Raw genomic sequence first — 15,605 nt, forward strand, 5'->3', positions numbered from 1 at the left:
CATTGTAAAGTAAATGAGAGGCTACAAACACCTGGCTCAAGTATATAAAGTACATCGTACTCTTTGGAAAGCTGGAGCTTTTTGAGGGACTGACAGGTGGGCTGTGCACCGGGAAGGAGGAGTCAGACAAGGGCGGAGCCAGCTGAGGGGTCGATACGAGCATAGTGTCTGGCCCGTCCGATCAGTAAACGGGTGCATTTTCGTCCGACAGACGCAGGCTGAGCAGGACCAACATTGAACTCTTATTGGGCCGGGCAAGTACGAAAAGCGGTGATGGGAGGCTCAAGTGTGCATGTGCAGCTCATATTTGGCGTGAAATCAATGAGCCAGTACGGAGTACGAAGTACTCCGAAGTACTCCGTACTATTGGTGCAGAAGAGATGGGTGAGTTGGCATATCTCAAAAAGTAGTCGACGTTGTTCACTTTTTGTTGGCCGTGTGGGTCCGTTTTTTTTTTTGTGGTTTTCCGGTCAATCAGGGGCCAAGACCCTGGGGCGTTGGGTTGTTCCATGCTAAATCAGCGTGACCTAGTGATCTTCCTTGCCCAGATTTTTTATGGCATGATCCTAGTAATAGGTGACGTAGACATGGTTGAAAATCAAAATGCTGACTCCGGATTTTACCATCGGTACTATGGGGGTATAGCTGTAGAAAATCCCAAGAATTTCTGTTCGAAATTGACGCGTAGGAAAATAAAAAAGGCTGCCTGGACTCTCTCCGTTAGAACCTTGGAAGGTGAGGCTCTTTTGGAACGGATTTCTCATCTTTCCGGGACCCGAGTTTCCATTTTAAGAAACCCAGTGGAACCAGTGGAGAAACGGTACGATACCCGCTGGGGGCCACGCGGGAACCACCTATATGGTTGGACTGTTTAATTACTGTTATAGGTTTACCATACAAACGTCTTCTAAAGCCAATCACCGACTGTAGAATGTGCTCAGCCTTCGCATTCTATACCATTTTGGTGTTAGCGTCTTCGTCTATCAGGCAGACATCCAACACGCAATGAGCCTCCCAGTCCCTTCTCTTCCTTTGATCCGCTTATTCCCCCATCGTCTGTGTTCGGGTTTATTCTTCATTTTCAATCCTATTTTGCTCTTCATCGCTGCCTTCAGTCTAAGGATACTACACATTTCGTATTTAGTGGGGCTCACCGCTTGGGAACCCATCTTATACGTTATATCTCAGCATTGGAATCCCATCAGCATTTGAAATCCGGGGAATTCATTTCACCTTTGGATATTGTTATCGTTGATTAAAAAGCCATTTGAGCTGGTGTTCTTGATCCTCTCTCTGCGTCGAACCCCGCTTTGAAGTTTTCCGACCCCCCCGCGACACATTGGATTAGGAGTGCATGTTCATCCAGAGACTATCAGACGATCGCGCTATCGTGATAGACCTTCAGGGCCTCATACTGGTTCAAGTGTGTCAACTTTAAACACTCTTGGTGGATATCCAAGAGAAGTGGTGCTGTTATATACCGAAGAACGGAGATAATCCGCATCAAATCGAGGCTTGCATCTCTGACTCGACTGTACGTCACTTCTCGAATCATCTGGACAACTCTACGGTGAGTCATGGCATGGGCCAATCAGCCGCAATCCACTGCTCCTTTCCTGTCCGAACATGTATGCTAAATTTTAGTTTGACACAGTACTACGCCCTATAATGTCTGCCGTCCAGACTGAGCCATCGCGGGTGCACCCGCGTCGTCGGCCTGTCTTAAACACCGCCCTTCCCACCCTGTCGAGCGACTCGCCTGACTCTAAGATGCCTCTGAAGAAAGGAGAGACTTTCCATACCCCCACTTCTCCTCCAAGCGATCGCGACCCTGTCTTGAACTTCCGCTCCCTACCTCATCGCTCGGCCACTTCGTTGGAAGCAATCGCTGTTGCTGAAGAGCGCATGACTTCCATCCTAGGCCGTCTGACTCTGGAACCCACCGAAGACCAGAGCCCTGAGGTTGCTAGCGGTGAGAGTCTGATGGAGAGTGGGTTGGTGCGCAGTAACTCCAAGTCTATGTCTAACTCCCCACGCCCCTCAAGTGAAGAGGGCCGCAGTATTCCCATCCCACTAGATGAGAAAAAGGCCCACCAACAGCATAGCCACGAGTCCGATAGTGGACTAGGGACTTCTGTTAGTAGCGAAGAGGGGCTGGCTGACTCGCAAACTAAAGGTGAGTGTCACATGCCACAACAATACATTGTCGCTCTTTCCCCCCCTATTGTTTCCTATTTGAGCCCTAACAATGAATAGTGAATGATGGTATTCATGACAATCAATCTGCCATTACAAGCTCTATTTCGGCTTTTGATACTGGTTCGTCACCAAAACGTCAATTGGGCCCTGCTGCCTGCAAACAGATTGAACGTTTTGTGCTCGTTCCTATTTTGAAAGAGCCCCGATTGAAACCATTCCACCCATTGGTCCGAAGCGTTCCCCAGCGCATTATCAATAAGCAGATTGTGTGTCTGCGTGATCTCGAGAAAACCCTATTGTGGTTGGCACCGGTAAGTCAATGCATTGTTCTATTCAAAGGGTTTATGGAGTTCTGGTTGCTTATTATTATTTTTTACTTTATTTAAAGAACTCCGCCACTTCTCGGAATTCCTATCTCAACTTTTGCGAGTTTACGATCCAGTGCTTGCATACTTCGACTTCGCACCTCAACGATCGTGATCAACGACTACCAGCGGATCGACCTTACACTAACGGATACTTCCTTGATCTTGTTTCGCAGGTTCGAAGATACGCAGCAATGGTTCGCGCTGAACGTGAACGAGTCCAGGCGACTCAGGGCTCCGAGCCTAACAAGGAGCCTAACTCTTCTGCGTATGTGATATCCCATCTGATGGACCGCGGAACCTATCTAACTCAAAACAGCACCCCGAAGGCTACCCTGGCAGGTGGTCTGTCTAAGAATGGGAAGTCTGCCGAACTTGTAATCATGCAAGACGGAAAGCAAATTTCCATGGCCACGGGAAAGCCTTACGAGGCGGATGCTTCTGGTGCTGCCAAGCGTACTATCACTCTTGATGATGCGATCGATGAGGGCGTCGAGCGCTCTATGGCCCGCCGCAAGAAGGATGCTCCTCCCATGAACATCAATCAAAAGTGCGCCGATTGCGACAAGGTCTTCAAGCGTCCTTGTGACTTGACGTAAGTTGTCCTGTTCATTGAATCGAAGTATCAGGGTTGAAATGCTAATCAATTCATAGGAAACACGAGAAGACACATACTCGCCCCTGGAAGTGTGAGTACTCTGACTGCAATTACCACACCAAGGGTTGGCCCACCGAGAAAGAACGTGATCGTCACATGAATGACAGACATTCGGACAAGCCCACCCTCTTCAAGTGTCAATTCCACAAGTGCCCCTATGCTTCGAAGCGCGCCAGCAACTGCAAGCAGCACATGGAAAAATCCCATGGATGGGTTTACGTTCGATCAAAGAACAATGGCCGCAATGGCAGCAATAGCAGCAAGGGAGGCTCTTCTGTCCAGGCCACTCCTCAGACCCCCAGTGTGTCTACTCCTGCTTCGAAGGCGACCGACTTTGCCTCTCCAATCCCTGGCCCCAGTCCTTCCCCTAGCGACCAGAACTACAACTGGCCTGAGAATCCTCAGTTCAACTTTGCTGACCCTCCTCCGCTTGCTCATGGAGAGGATTTCCCCCTTTTCGGCGAAACATCTCCCTATCTGATGACCGATGTTAACTCATTCCCAACTTCGGTGAACCTGAGCGGGTTCCAGAGTCAATTTGAAGCCGGTGACCCCAATGGCTTGATTCCAGCCCTGGAGATGCACCGCCAATCTATGAATTCCATGTCCATCCCATCTGCCGAATCGGTCCCCGACCTGATGGGACCCGTGTCCTTTGACGGATCCCCACTCACCGGTACTGAAAGCATCAATTTCGACCTGGATTGGAGTAATTTGGACTACCCAACCAACGAGGACTACACTGCAATGGCTGCGCATCTCCCTCAGGGGCATTCCCTCGAGGTGATGAAGGGTTATTCGAATGATTACGAGCAAATGAACCTCAACCACTGTTCCTACGATGCCTCTGGAAAGCCCTCTGGCCTCTCCCCTGGTGCACAGGGCAACGCCATGTTGTACTCACCGGACTCTTGTAACGTGGGCGACACTCTTTCTGAGCGCTACGAATACGGACTCCAGGCCCAGGCGGGCAACGACTTCACCCTCTACAACCAGAGCGCTCAGATGGGTCGCCGTGCTCAGCCCATGATGCAAACTCCTAGCGACCACTCAGCTCAATACCATCAGCCTCAGCAGCAGATGTTCCCCTCCCTTGAGCACGAGCGCGTTCTGCAGAGCATGCAGCCTTGGAATGGCCAGCAACCCCAGGGACACTACCTGCCTCGCGATATGGAGCTGGAATTCATGAAGTGAAAAGGTGGGGACCCCTGGAGTTCAAAGCAAATATTCTTCTCAACACTTATTTTCTGAAGCGAATTTAATGTTCCCAAGCGATGGAAATGCGGGTTTTTTTTATCTTTTCCGTTTTGATTTTATCTTAATCTTTCTACTCCAAATAACATGGCTGAAGTATATGTGTTTCTTTCATATTGGGTATAGTGGTTGTTGTATTGCCTGCCTTTACCTGGGTTAAGCGCCCTCGATAAATTGGCCAGGTGAAAGGCCTCGGTCCGAGCCCCGTTCCAAGTAATTTCCTACCAATCCAAGTCCATGAGATATCCTAGTCCCCTCACTTGCTTCTCCAGAATCCACAGGGATAGTTTGATGACACTGCCGAGAGAAACCTCGCCTCGTAAGGCGCAGAACTAGTACGAGTACGGAGTCCCATATAGGCAACACTATAATTAGCCTTGGCGTACGAGTTCTCATGGAGATTTAGTGATGGACTACGGCAAGTGGTCATGGTGATCAAAATCGGTGGGGGGCGGAGTTGAATAAAAAAATAGTATAAATAGGCAGTATAACACATATAGAGGCTTAGAATACTTATAGCCTTATATATAGCCTTATAGGTGTCAAGATCCCCCAGGTAAAATATTCAAAGATCTCGGGAGGTGACGACATCATCTTCTCTCTCCCGACACCTGCTCCGCTCAGCCCCTCCCCCCATTGCCTTTGTTCCACCTTTTCCCAGAAGCAAACACCGTGAGACCCAGTGTTCTGTACTTCTCAGTCTTGTCTATTTGATTGCGGCGCCAACTAGCCTTTTTAGGCAGACATATTCTGTGCTTCCTGCAATTCTCATCACATCACCTAGGACACTGGCCGTGTGATTCAATTTCCTAGGGACTCAGCTTCCCTCTCAACTGAGTAGGAGAATTACCGCTCAACATGCCGGAAACACAATCGCCTGATTCCGCAGTCCCTAGCGGGAAGGGAAATGTGGGTGCAACCCCGCCACCAGGCCAGGTCTTGACAGGCAAGCAAGAGCACTGTAAGTTGGACGATATGATGATCGGATTCAGATTTCACAGTTGCTGACATGTAGGTATTTTGCGCAGACCTCAAGCGTGAGCTCATCGCTCGTGAAGTCCGTGGTGAAATCTTCGAGCTCAATTCCCCTACCGCGCTTCAGCGATTCGGCGCCCCATTCAGATCGGAATTCGGCGAGGTCGCACCGGTCGACTCGGAGCTGCCTATTCTTCGGTATATTTTTGTTCACCACGTTCGGAATTTCCCATTTCTCGACCAAGCGCGCGAAAAGGAGTTTTGGCAGGATAAGCTACAAATCGTGGGTGTTTCGCTTCCCTGAATGGATAACTGTGGAGGAACGAAGTGTGGCTGACAGTTAGGGATATAGTTCTTGGAATCGTTTGCCAATAAACATGTCTCGTCTTCGGAGGATCGACTGGAGGAGACGAAGCGCCGAAAGTTGGCGAGGAAATGCGAGAAGCTCGTGGAGCTGATGATGGTTTCGGGTGTCCCGACCGCGTCGGGATATGAGGAGCGCATCCAGTTCTCGGAGATGGAGATTGTCGAGCGTGGTGCTCAGGAGTCAGGTCTGCTGGCTAATATGCCCGAGGGTAATTCAATCAATGGTTGGGATGTGAACGTGGCCGCTGTTCGGACAACCTCTGTCAAGCGGACAGTCCGGTACCATCAACATGCAGTAAGTTTCATAATTCTGGATCTTCCGTTCTTTTCCGAAGGATCTTTTGCTAACAGAATCTGTTCTAGGAATTCGTTATTCGAGTTCGTCACCACAACAAACAAGAGATTCATATTGGGAGGAGATATGGAGAGTTTGTCAAACTTCACAAGAGATTGAGGACCGAGCTGCCAGGAAAACTACTCCCTCCTCTTCCTCGTAAGAACAAGTCTTCTTCCACCTCGAGCTGGTGGGGCTCTAGTGCAGATGATGACGCTTCGTCTATTTCATCTCTGTCCACACAGGACACGAGTGTTGCTGAGGATCGGCTCTCCGCACCAACTCTTTCCGCAGGGGGCCTCCGGCGATCGATCTCCCGAGGATCAATGCGGTCAACGAAGTCGCCGCGTGCATCAACGAGCGACGTGTCGAGGGCGACTGTGCTGTACCGAGAGGAGCAGCGTGTGTCGCTGCGCGCGTTCCTGCGCACTATATTGCAGAACAAGCGTATCGCAGAATCTAAGGTCATGGAAGAATTCTTGACTGCTCGCCCCATCGAGTTGAATGAGGAAGAGTTGATCGATGTTCAGAAACGGAAAAACATGGATGCTGTGAGGATTGAGGAACAGAAGAGATTCTATGAGATTGCTAGGCAACGAGCAGCAGAGCTGGACGTGTACATGGAGCGGTTCCGGCGGGACATTGTGGAGAGCAGTAAGTCGTGAGCTCCTTCCAGCATAAACATGGTTTGCTAATCTCAGTTGGAATTTAGATGGATTGACAAAGCTCTTCGCCGAGATCCGAGAGAAGCCCACAATTGCAGACCTCAGCCCACAATATCAGAAATTTGCTGAGTGGCTCCGCATTGAGTATGTTGTCTGATTTTCTGAGTGATTCCCCCTACTAACATTAAATAGGGTTGCCGCAACAATATACCATCTGTTCCTTGCCGAGGATAACTCCCCTGAGCTGTTTGCACAGGCGAAGAGAATCCACGGCCTGGTCCCTTACACGCTAATGAAAAATGTGATTCGCATCGCCAACCCTGCTGCAGTCATGTCTGGTGTTCTAGACCTTTTCATGGCCCAGCCCTTCGGCTCGCGGTCCCTTTTGCAACGCATTTTCTCATTAACACTAAACGAAAGCATCAAAGATTTCCAAAAATCAATTGATTCTCTGGCTTCCAAGGTCGAAGATACTGTGCTTACTCAGAAGCTCAAGAGCTTCGCGGATGCCGAGGAAGAAATCAAGAATGTGATCCGAGAAGAGGCTGTTACCGACGATGTTGACATTATTGTGGCCATCCTTCGCTCCGAACTACTGTCACCCGAACTCACCCCGGACCAGATTGGCAAGGTGTTCAATGGCTACGTCGCTTGGAACTATGCCGTGGAGAATGTAGATCTGGAAATGCAACAAGGCGCCCAATGGTTCGCTCACATGAAGCAGCTTCTGAAGCTTTACACCCGCCAGCGCGACAAGGCGATGATGCTGGGCATTGTTGAGGAGCCGGTCACACTGCAACTCTTCCGCGATCTGTTCACTATCTTCTACGAGCCGCTCGTCCGCGTTTACAAATCTGCCAACGTATACAACAGCATTACGGACTTTGCTCTATTTGCCGACGATGCTATTAGTGTGATTGAGAGTGCCCAACGCCAGGATGCCTCTGCCGATCCGAACCAAACAGTACAGGCCTTCATCGACCTATGCGCTCGCCACGAGGCCAACTTCTATAAGTTCATTCACGAAGTGCACCAGCACGATAACGGCCTATTCCAGTCTCTAATGGGTTGGATTGAGGAAATTCTCGATTTCCTGCGCAACGGTCCCACCGGAGGCAAAATGGACATTAACGCTTTGTTCCAAGGAGCTGTTGGAGTTGGTCAGATCGACAAAGAGCTCGCTCTCACGGAAATCAATCAGCTTATCAAGTGGCAAGAGGACCGGAAACGCTGGCATCTGAACAAGACTCGCCAGAAGATGGCTGCTGAAGGTACATCTGGGGAGACTATGCCAGGAGCTACAACTTTCAGGGGTAGTGATTTCGGTCTTGACGAGGTATGTTTTTACCCACTCGACTTCAAAAAAATGAATTTGGATTTTAAAGCTAACTCTGGGGTTACAGGCTGATCTGGAGGACCTCACTATCTCGGATGAGGCATCTGATGCCTCTGATGAAGACTCTGGAGATGAGAACATGGACGATCCCATCGCCATAGAGCGCCGGCGGCGGACAAAGAAGCAGGACCAACTTCGCCGTACTGCGGGTGAACCCGTTAAGCCCGAGGTTACGGAGATTCTCAAGCTTGCTGATCCGTTTGGTGCGATGTTGCGGCATGTACTTGCCGATTAGATGCCGATGTTAGAATTGTTTTGCTACATTCGTGATACCGCCATAGATATGGCTTCTCCCGTTTGATTCCCACTATTTTATTTTATTTTCATACACCGATCCTTTGCTCGCTTGTTTCTACTTGCCGACTCGCTCATGGCTGCGCCGAGGGGGCCGGGAGGACTAGATAGGTATAGCGTATGATAGGGACCGTACGCCAGATCGGTCATGATAATTGAGACGAGAATATTCATGATGGGCTGCTTATGTATCTCCGCAGTGCCTCCACTACCTGCTGATTGTCATTCTCCAATGCCACCTCTAACGGTGTCTTCCCATCTGTATCCCCTAACTGTGGATCAATGCCAGGTGCCTCGAGTAGTAGTTCCACGACACCTATGTGACCATAAAATGCAGCATTAAACAGCGGTGTCTGACCGTTCTCATCACGAGCATTGGGATCAGCCCGCCTAAACCCAGTCAACAACCGCCTAATAATCCCCTCGTGGTTTCTTTCTGTCGCAACTCCCAACGGCGTAGTCCCATGCATATCAGGAATCTCCAGTCCAACCCTCTCACATCCAACCAACAAGCCGACAATCTCCTCGTGCCCATTCTCCGCAGCAACAAACAAAGGCGTCTGTCTCTTCCAATGCGTCTGCAAATTAGGATCGGTAACCTCCCACTCCAGTAAAAACTGTACAACATCCACTCGCTCCGCCGAAGCCGCAATTGAAAATGCTCCCCGCCCATACTGCTGTCCTTCAGCGTTGGGATCAAGCTTCTCCCCAAAATACTTAACCAAATACCGCACAATATCAACATGCCCCATGATAGCCGCATAGAAAAACACATGCTGGCAATGCACAGCGCCATCATCCCCCTCAAGAATCAACCGTAAATGGTTCGCAAGCAGTAATCCCACATCCCCATCTACTTCCCGCGCAGCACGACTGAGCGGCGTCCATCCCTGCCGATTTGGCACGCGCGGATCCGCCCGCCCGCTACAGAGAAGTATTATCATCATCTTGGGTTGATGGTTGACGGCCATCATGAGTGCGGTATCGCCCGTCTTATCTTGCAAGTTGACGTCTGTACGGTCGTCATTTAGCAGGGTCTGCACTATGGTCGAGTGGCCCTCTTTGACGGCCCAGGACAGCGGCGGACGGATCCATTTTCTGTCGCGGGTGTTTGGGTTTGCTTCGTCGTTTAGCAGGAGTAGTTTGAGAACTGCGATGCTATTGTGTAAAGCGGCTAGCATGATTGGGGTGCAGCCTTTTAGTCGTGGGTCTGTGTCTGTTTTTGATTGGATGTCGAAGCCTGCGGAGAGGGATTTTAGGGCTGTTGAGGGGGTGTCGGTTGTTGAGGCCCAGAAGAGGGATTTTGGATTTGGTGAGGTTGCATCGCGTTTATAGAGGGTGGTGTTTAGAAGGTTGTAGGTTGTTGTGTTGGTGCATGTGAAGGCATTTAGGTCTGATGATGGGAGGAAATCGGATATTGCGAGGTATAGTTCTTTAGGGAGGGTTGAGAGGGGTCCTTGTGGGTCTATACATAGTGTATGCATTTGGGGCGTTTAAAAGGGTATCGAAGCATGAGGGTTTGATCATGGGGGTTGGTTGGAGGAGTGTATATATAAGAATAGACTCGATGTGGGGTTAAGCTTCTTTATAATAATGGCGTTTTGTGTGCAGATCTGACCTCAGCCTCAATAGTATATGAGGTCATCTGTGATCGGAATCAATGTATAAAGTAAGCAATATTGTCTCAGATAATTCTCCATATTCCTAAATTCTATTCATAGCACTGTTATAATGTTAATAATCCACCTTTGGACGACTCCATAGAATGTCTTAAAGTTGCCAAGACCTCGTGGAGTCCGGATAAGATAAGCAGGTTTCCATGGCGATAACGTTCATCTTCCTTTGTGAACAACATCTGGGGAAGAAACTGTCGAAAATGTCGTCCCCTCAGAAGTACCCAGCTTCGCCAGGAACTACAGCGAATCTACGCCGTGGCCTCTTCAAAGATGGTCTTTGGTGCTGTAACTGCCCAGAAAGGCCGGTTGCGGTCCGCCGTGAAACTAAGAAACAGGGACCAAACCTTGGGAAATGGTGTATGTTGAATCTTGCTACCAAGTCTTCAAGGATGATGCTTGGGAAATATCTCCATATAAATTAGCAACTGACGTGAAAAATAGTTTGGACTTGCGCGCAACCTCCACATCTTAGATGCAAGTTCTTCCTGTGGGCAGATGACGCTACAATGCGTGAGCAAGCAGCCGTTCTTGCCAACTCTCGATCCGAACTCGATCCTAGCCCGCTCACTCCATCAAGGCGTACCCCCGGACGTATGAATAACGGGCTACTCACTCCACAGACTGAGCGTAGATTTATCGACACCCCGCAACGCAACTTCAAGTCGCCCCCCAAGACAGCTAAGGCCAGAATGATCTCAGAAGCGTCAGACGATTTTGGTTGGAACGACGACTTGGATGATAATGATGAGCTTGTCAAAGCACTCTCTTCCAGCCAGACCGAGAGCTTCATCTCGCAACCCAACTTCCATCCCAAATCCCCGTTCAAGACCCCCCGCACCGCCGCGGTGACTTCACCCGGCAAGCGCAAACTGGCAGAAGTCACGAATGATGATTCTTCCTACGACCAGTCTGCACCCGCGACGCCTTTCTCGTCTCGCTCGTCTCGCACCGAGATGTTCCCTCCCTCGTCTGCCGAATTATGCATGACACCCACGCCTAGCAAATACAACGACGTACTCTCCGCAGACTCGAAGTTTGACACCTCGGACCTTGCAAAGAGTCTACTCGATATTATAGAAAAACATAGTGTTGTTTTGCCGAACAAAGCCCATGACGAGGTTGTTTCGCTGCTTAATCGGCAGGACTTGAAGACGCAGGGGATTATTCGTGGGCGGGATATGACGCGGCTGGCATTGAAGAAGAAGGATGAAGAAATTAAGAAGCTGCAAGGCCGGGTTTCTAACCTGGAAGCCCAGAGAGAACTGGATCGTTCTCTTATTGAGGGGATGAAACCCTATTGAGCGGGCAACCTTGGAATCGCATTCCACATGCAGCAGACACTACCAGTGTTTATTTCAGAGATTGACTTTCGGATGTCCAGTATACTTTTGGCTCAGCGTAGGCCACCTATCTCACGAACTGTTACGACGATATGATAGCTTTGCGATCTGTGATTACTGTGTTATTGTGTGAACGTTTTGTGAAATCAGGCAATCATGAGCCTGTTTCCTTGATAGACAGATAAGCATGCTCCAATGAGAAATACAAGCTTTACCAGTCTAGTAAAAAGTCATTTGTCCAACCTACCCGGGATTTGGGCCTAGCAATATTACGCATAGGGGAGGAATAAAGCCAAATACTACCCTATGGACTACAGTCCACTATTACTCAGATATCCCTCTAAATATTCATCACATAACCAATATCGATAATTATTTATGACTGATTCCGACACATCTCGTTCTACATTTCACATGTACTCTTTAAGATCTAGATCTAGATAAGGATGTCACGTGGCTGATAAGAAATAAATTATCGCGCCGCAATGCGCCTCGAGCTTCGAACAAGGAGACAAATCCCTAGCAGGCCAAAAATAAACAATCTCCACTTCCAATGAAACCGACAGAGACAGCTTCCGAGCAGGCTACTCTTCACGAGACCCCTGCCATGTTCCGACCACCCGTGAACCGTGCCATGCGCACACTCGACCGGTCATTTTTCCGAAGAAATGTGCCCCTCTCCGTCGCCCGCGTTTTTAAAACAAGCGATATTTCGAACGTGCGGAAGGAGTTGGTCAAGAGCCGTGACATCCTGCTTTTACCACGTATTAGCCCTATCCGTGAGGTCAAGGATCAAGATGGCAAGGCGTGGAAGGCTATGTTGTTGCGCGAAGATCTGAAGGTTGATGGTAGGTTTATTGGGCTTGGATTGGGCCCAACATTGATCGATGGGTTCTAATCGAAGTGTATAGATAAGGCAACATGGTCGCCTACTATCAACGAGCTCGTTAATAAGGGAACTGTCGCCCTAGGACCTTATGAATTGCTATTGGAATATGATCACTGGTCATATGGTATGCTTGCCATCATGTTTTCTCCTCAGCTAAATATTCCATGCTAACATTCTCATAGCTGAGATCATCTCATCAATTCTACCCGAGGACCTGATGGAAGAGATCCCTCAAGGCTTTACTCAAGTGGGGCATGTCTGTATGTTCGCCTGACTCACTGCCTATAAACCCAATTCTGACGAAAACAGTGCATTTAAATCTTCGCGCTCAATACTTCCCATATAAGCACATACTTGCCGAGGTTCTTATGGACAAGAACCCGACCGTCCGTACCGTCATCAATAAAACTGAAGACGTCGGCTCCCACAGCCAGTTCCGCACCTTCCCATTTGAACTGCTGACTGGCGAGAATGACCTAAATGTCATCCAGCACGAACAGGACTGCGAGTTCCGATTCGACTATGCTCGCGTCTACTGGAACAGCCGTCTGGAGACCGAGCATCGCCGCCTGGTCGAGAAGTTCGCGCCCAGTGAAATGGTCTGCGACGTGATGGCCGGTGTCGGCCCCTTCGCGGTGCCAGCAGGCCGGAAGAAGATTTTCGTCTGGGCCAACGATCTCAACCCCCATGGATTTGAAGTTATGCAAGATGCTATCACTCGTAATAAGGTGCAAGATTTCGTTACTCCCTTCAACCAGGATGGCCGGGAGTTTATCCGTTCCTCGGGTCGGTTGTTGCTAAGCGACAAGCCTCTTACCGTTACTATCCGCCCTAAGGTGGGCAGAGAGAAGCAGCGTAAGATCGCCGAAGGCAAGGGGTCCCCGGTACCCGCACCGAAGGTATACACCCGTCCTACCATTGTCAATCACTATGTTATGAACCTGCCTGCTACGGCCATTGAATTCCTTGATGCCTTCCCCGGGATCTATGCTGGTGAGGAGCAGATTTTTGCGCCGAACACGGAGCAAAAACTGCCCATGATCCACGTTTACTGTTTCTCGGGACACTCCGATAACGAGGTGGATGATCACATCGATATCTGCGAGAGAATCTCCGAGCGTATCGGGCACAAGATCACTGTCGATGATTGTGTGGGAGGCAAGGGTAACCAAGAATTGGAACTCGCCATTCACAATGTGAGGCTGGTTAGTCCCAAGAAGCAGATGTTCTGTGCTAGCTTCCGTCTGCCGCGGGAGGTCGCTTTTCGGAAGGTATAGAGTTGTTGCATAGCTATATATGAGGTGTTTGGGGCTTGCCCCATGAACAAAAATAAGACTCTGTTACCCCACGAAACAACATGCATTATAGTATTAGTTGGTAGTAATAAATAAGTACGATGAATTTGGTTTCCCGGCGGGTTTTATTGTTTTACTTCTGGAAGAAGAGGCGGTAATGCCTTCACCGCCTTGAAATGCCGGAAGTGAAACTGCAGAGATCAACGTCGCGCCAAACAAGTCACCTCATCTTCTTTACAGCAGATACACGGCGTCGACGAAGTATCTTCGGGTAAGTTATTTTCACCACTACATTCAATTCAAATGCGCTAGGCTGCATACCCGAACCTACGAAATCCCGCCTTCCAAATCGCACCATGAGCGTCCAACTTCCCCCACCTACGCACCGCAAGCGCGCGTTGCCGCAAGGCGAGCTCGAAGCAGCCTCCACGCTCAAGCTGGGCGCTGATCAACACACGCACACCCTCTCACTTTCGGAAGCCCGACTCGTTATCCACAAGGTGTTGGAGAACAAGCGGCGCGGGGGCAACAAGTACGAGGAGCCGGAGTAAGTGGACCACAGACCATTCGATTTCGAGATCGAATACTTACCTGTCATGTTTTCTACAGAAACTTGACCAAGACTTTGGATTACTTGGATGTCTTTGCCCGGTTCAAGGACGAGGAAAACATCAAGGCAGTCGAACGCCTCTTGAACTCTCACACCGAGCTAGAGATGTTTGAGCGGTCACAGCTGGGTGAGTTTTGATTTGCACTGCCCTCCTCCAACCAGCCAAGAGCTCATTTTATCCGTCGTACTTGCATGTGGATATCATTGTTGGGAGGAAGACTTGGTATTCTCAGATTTACTGACTTGCGTCTTCCTCTGAACAGGTAGTTTGTGTTGCGATAATGCCGAGGAGGCCAAGTCTCTCATTCCGAGTCTTCAGAATAAGATCTCCGATGGAGACTTGCAAGAGTTGCTGGATGAGTTGACCAAGTTGCGCAACTTCACTGAGTAAAAACATACGCCATACATAGCCCGGTCGCATTTTCACTGTGGATGCCTCATTTTTTAGGAGCATGGAGTTTGAAGGCGTTATGTTTTTTTTTTCTCTTAGTTTGGGTGGCAGGATTTCCAAGTGTAGATCCTAAACCTTTGGAACGGATTCCTTGGATTAACATACCATAGATACATACATAGGTACATGGAGGGGAACTGGTGATTCATAATAGAAACCTCCCCGGGCCAACCATTGCAGTTCAATTTTTATTACATACTCTATCTAATTTAGCCAAGTCCGTGCTCTTCCGTTTGCCACCGGAATAGTAATTTCGCATGTGCCGGGGAATGTGTTTCTTGACTCCGGGGTGTTCCGCTCCGGGGACTAGCATTTGGGAAGCTAAAACATCCTCTTTTGGAAATGTATTACATATGAGATTGCACAGCGGTCAGAGAACACAGCGAAGTTATGTACGAATACCTAGGTACCTAGGTAGAAGTGCATAGAGTGCATAGATTCCATAGAGTAAATATAGCCTAGGCTTTTTTCCCTCCACATTACGTTCACCCCACAGTTTTGGATTGCAGAGTTTCTCGGGCGCTACTGCGACTTTTAGTATGGGACAGCCTGTGATTGGTTGGGGAGGAAGCCGTTATCACTGGATGGTGATTGGTCCGGGAGATCCTTGTACAACAGTACCTCGACCAGTCAGACAGTCAGGTCCTGCAGGAAGACAATCCCTGGGGAACGGCAGAGCAAAAATTAAATGAAAACTAAAATCAGATCGGGCCATTCTGAGGTTCTCATTATCTAACTATTTGATCTATATCCCTCTGTCAGAAACTAAAGTGCCAATGATGACCTAAGGATATTCAGTACGTAATGCAATGTCTGGTTTCAGAACCAATCAGCAAGG

At 49.2% G+C, this 15,605-nt stretch overlaps 6 protein-coding genes across 6 annotated transcripts; 5 read left to right on the plus strand and 1 right to left on the minus strand.

Moving 5' to 3' along the window:
- Positions 1–1,668: 1,668 nt before the first annotated feature.
- On the plus strand, positions 1,669–4,416 carry ace1 (putative C2H2 transcription factor (Ace1); the record flags this gene model as incomplete). The annotated part of the gene is made up of 5 exons (XM_040959123.2): positions 1,669–2,176; positions 2,257–2,510; positions 2,588–2,832; positions 2,884–3,159; positions 3,219–4,416. The coding sequence occupies 5 exons, from the start codon at positions 1,669–1,671 to the stop codon at positions 4,414–4,416; spliced, it is 2,481 nt and encodes an 826-aa protein (XP_040810431.2).
- A 918-nt stretch (positions 4,417–5,334) lies between these two features.
- N7455_008324 (PX domain-containing protein) lies at positions 5,335–8,447 on the plus strand (the record flags this gene model as incomplete). The annotated part of the gene is made up of 7 exons (XM_040959083.2): positions 5,335–5,437; positions 5,505–5,734; positions 5,804–6,112; positions 6,181–6,805; positions 6,864–6,960; positions 7,009–8,152; positions 8,220–8,447. 7 exons carry the CDS (start codon positions 5,335–5,337, stop codon positions 8,445–8,447), a joined length of 2,736 nt encoding a protein of 911 aa, XP_040810418.2.
- Positions 8,448–8,676: 229 nt separating this feature from the next.
- N7455_008325 (ankyrin repeat domain-containing protein) lies at positions 8,677–9,990 on the minus strand (the record flags this gene model as incomplete). The annotated part of the gene is made up of 1 exon (XM_040959167.2): positions 8,677–9,990. The coding sequence occupies one exon, from the start codon at positions 9,988–9,990 to the stop codon at positions 8,677–8,679; it is 1,314 nt and encodes a 437-aa protein (XP_040810410.2).
- A 392-nt stretch (positions 9,991–10,382) lies between these two features.
- On the plus strand, positions 10,383–11,483 carry N7455_008326 (uncharacterized protein; the record flags this gene model as incomplete). Its single annotated transcript, XM_040959130.2, has 2 exons — positions 10,383–10,539; positions 10,624–11,483. 2 exons carry the CDS (start codon positions 10,383–10,385, stop codon positions 11,481–11,483), a joined length of 1,017 nt encoding a protein of 338 aa, XP_040810422.2.
- A 551-nt stretch (positions 11,484–12,034) lies between these two features.
- Positions 12,035–13,688, plus strand: trm5 (tRNA (guanine) methyltransferase; the record flags this gene model as incomplete). The annotated part of the gene is made up of 4 exons (XM_040959147.2): positions 12,035–12,370; positions 12,434–12,535; positions 12,594–12,671; positions 12,721–13,688. The coding sequence occupies exons 1-4, from the start codon at positions 12,076–12,078 to the stop codon at positions 13,686–13,688; spliced, it is 1,443 nt and encodes a 480-aa protein (XP_040810398.1). The 5' UTR covers positions 12,035–12,075.
- A 374-nt stretch (positions 13,689–14,062) lies between these two features.
- N7455_008328 (DNA-directed RNA polymerase II subunit RPB4) lies at positions 14,063–14,707 on the plus strand (the record flags this gene model as incomplete). Its single annotated transcript, XM_040959086.2, has 3 exons — positions 14,063–14,253; positions 14,316–14,443; positions 14,580–14,707. The coding sequence occupies 3 exons, from the start codon at positions 14,063–14,065 to the stop codon at positions 14,705–14,707; spliced, it is 447 nt and encodes a 148-aa protein (XP_040810474.1).
- Positions 14,708–15,605: the final 898 nt, after the last annotated feature.

This window comes from Penicillium solitum (genome assembly GCF_028829755.1).
Source record: "Penicillium solitum strain IBT 25940 chromosome Unknown utg000005l_segment0_segment0, whole genome shotgun sequence".
In the NCBI taxonomy this organism is placed as follows: domain Eukaryota; kingdom Fungi; phylum Ascomycota; class Eurotiomycetes; order Eurotiales; family Aspergillaceae; genus Penicillium; species Penicillium solitum.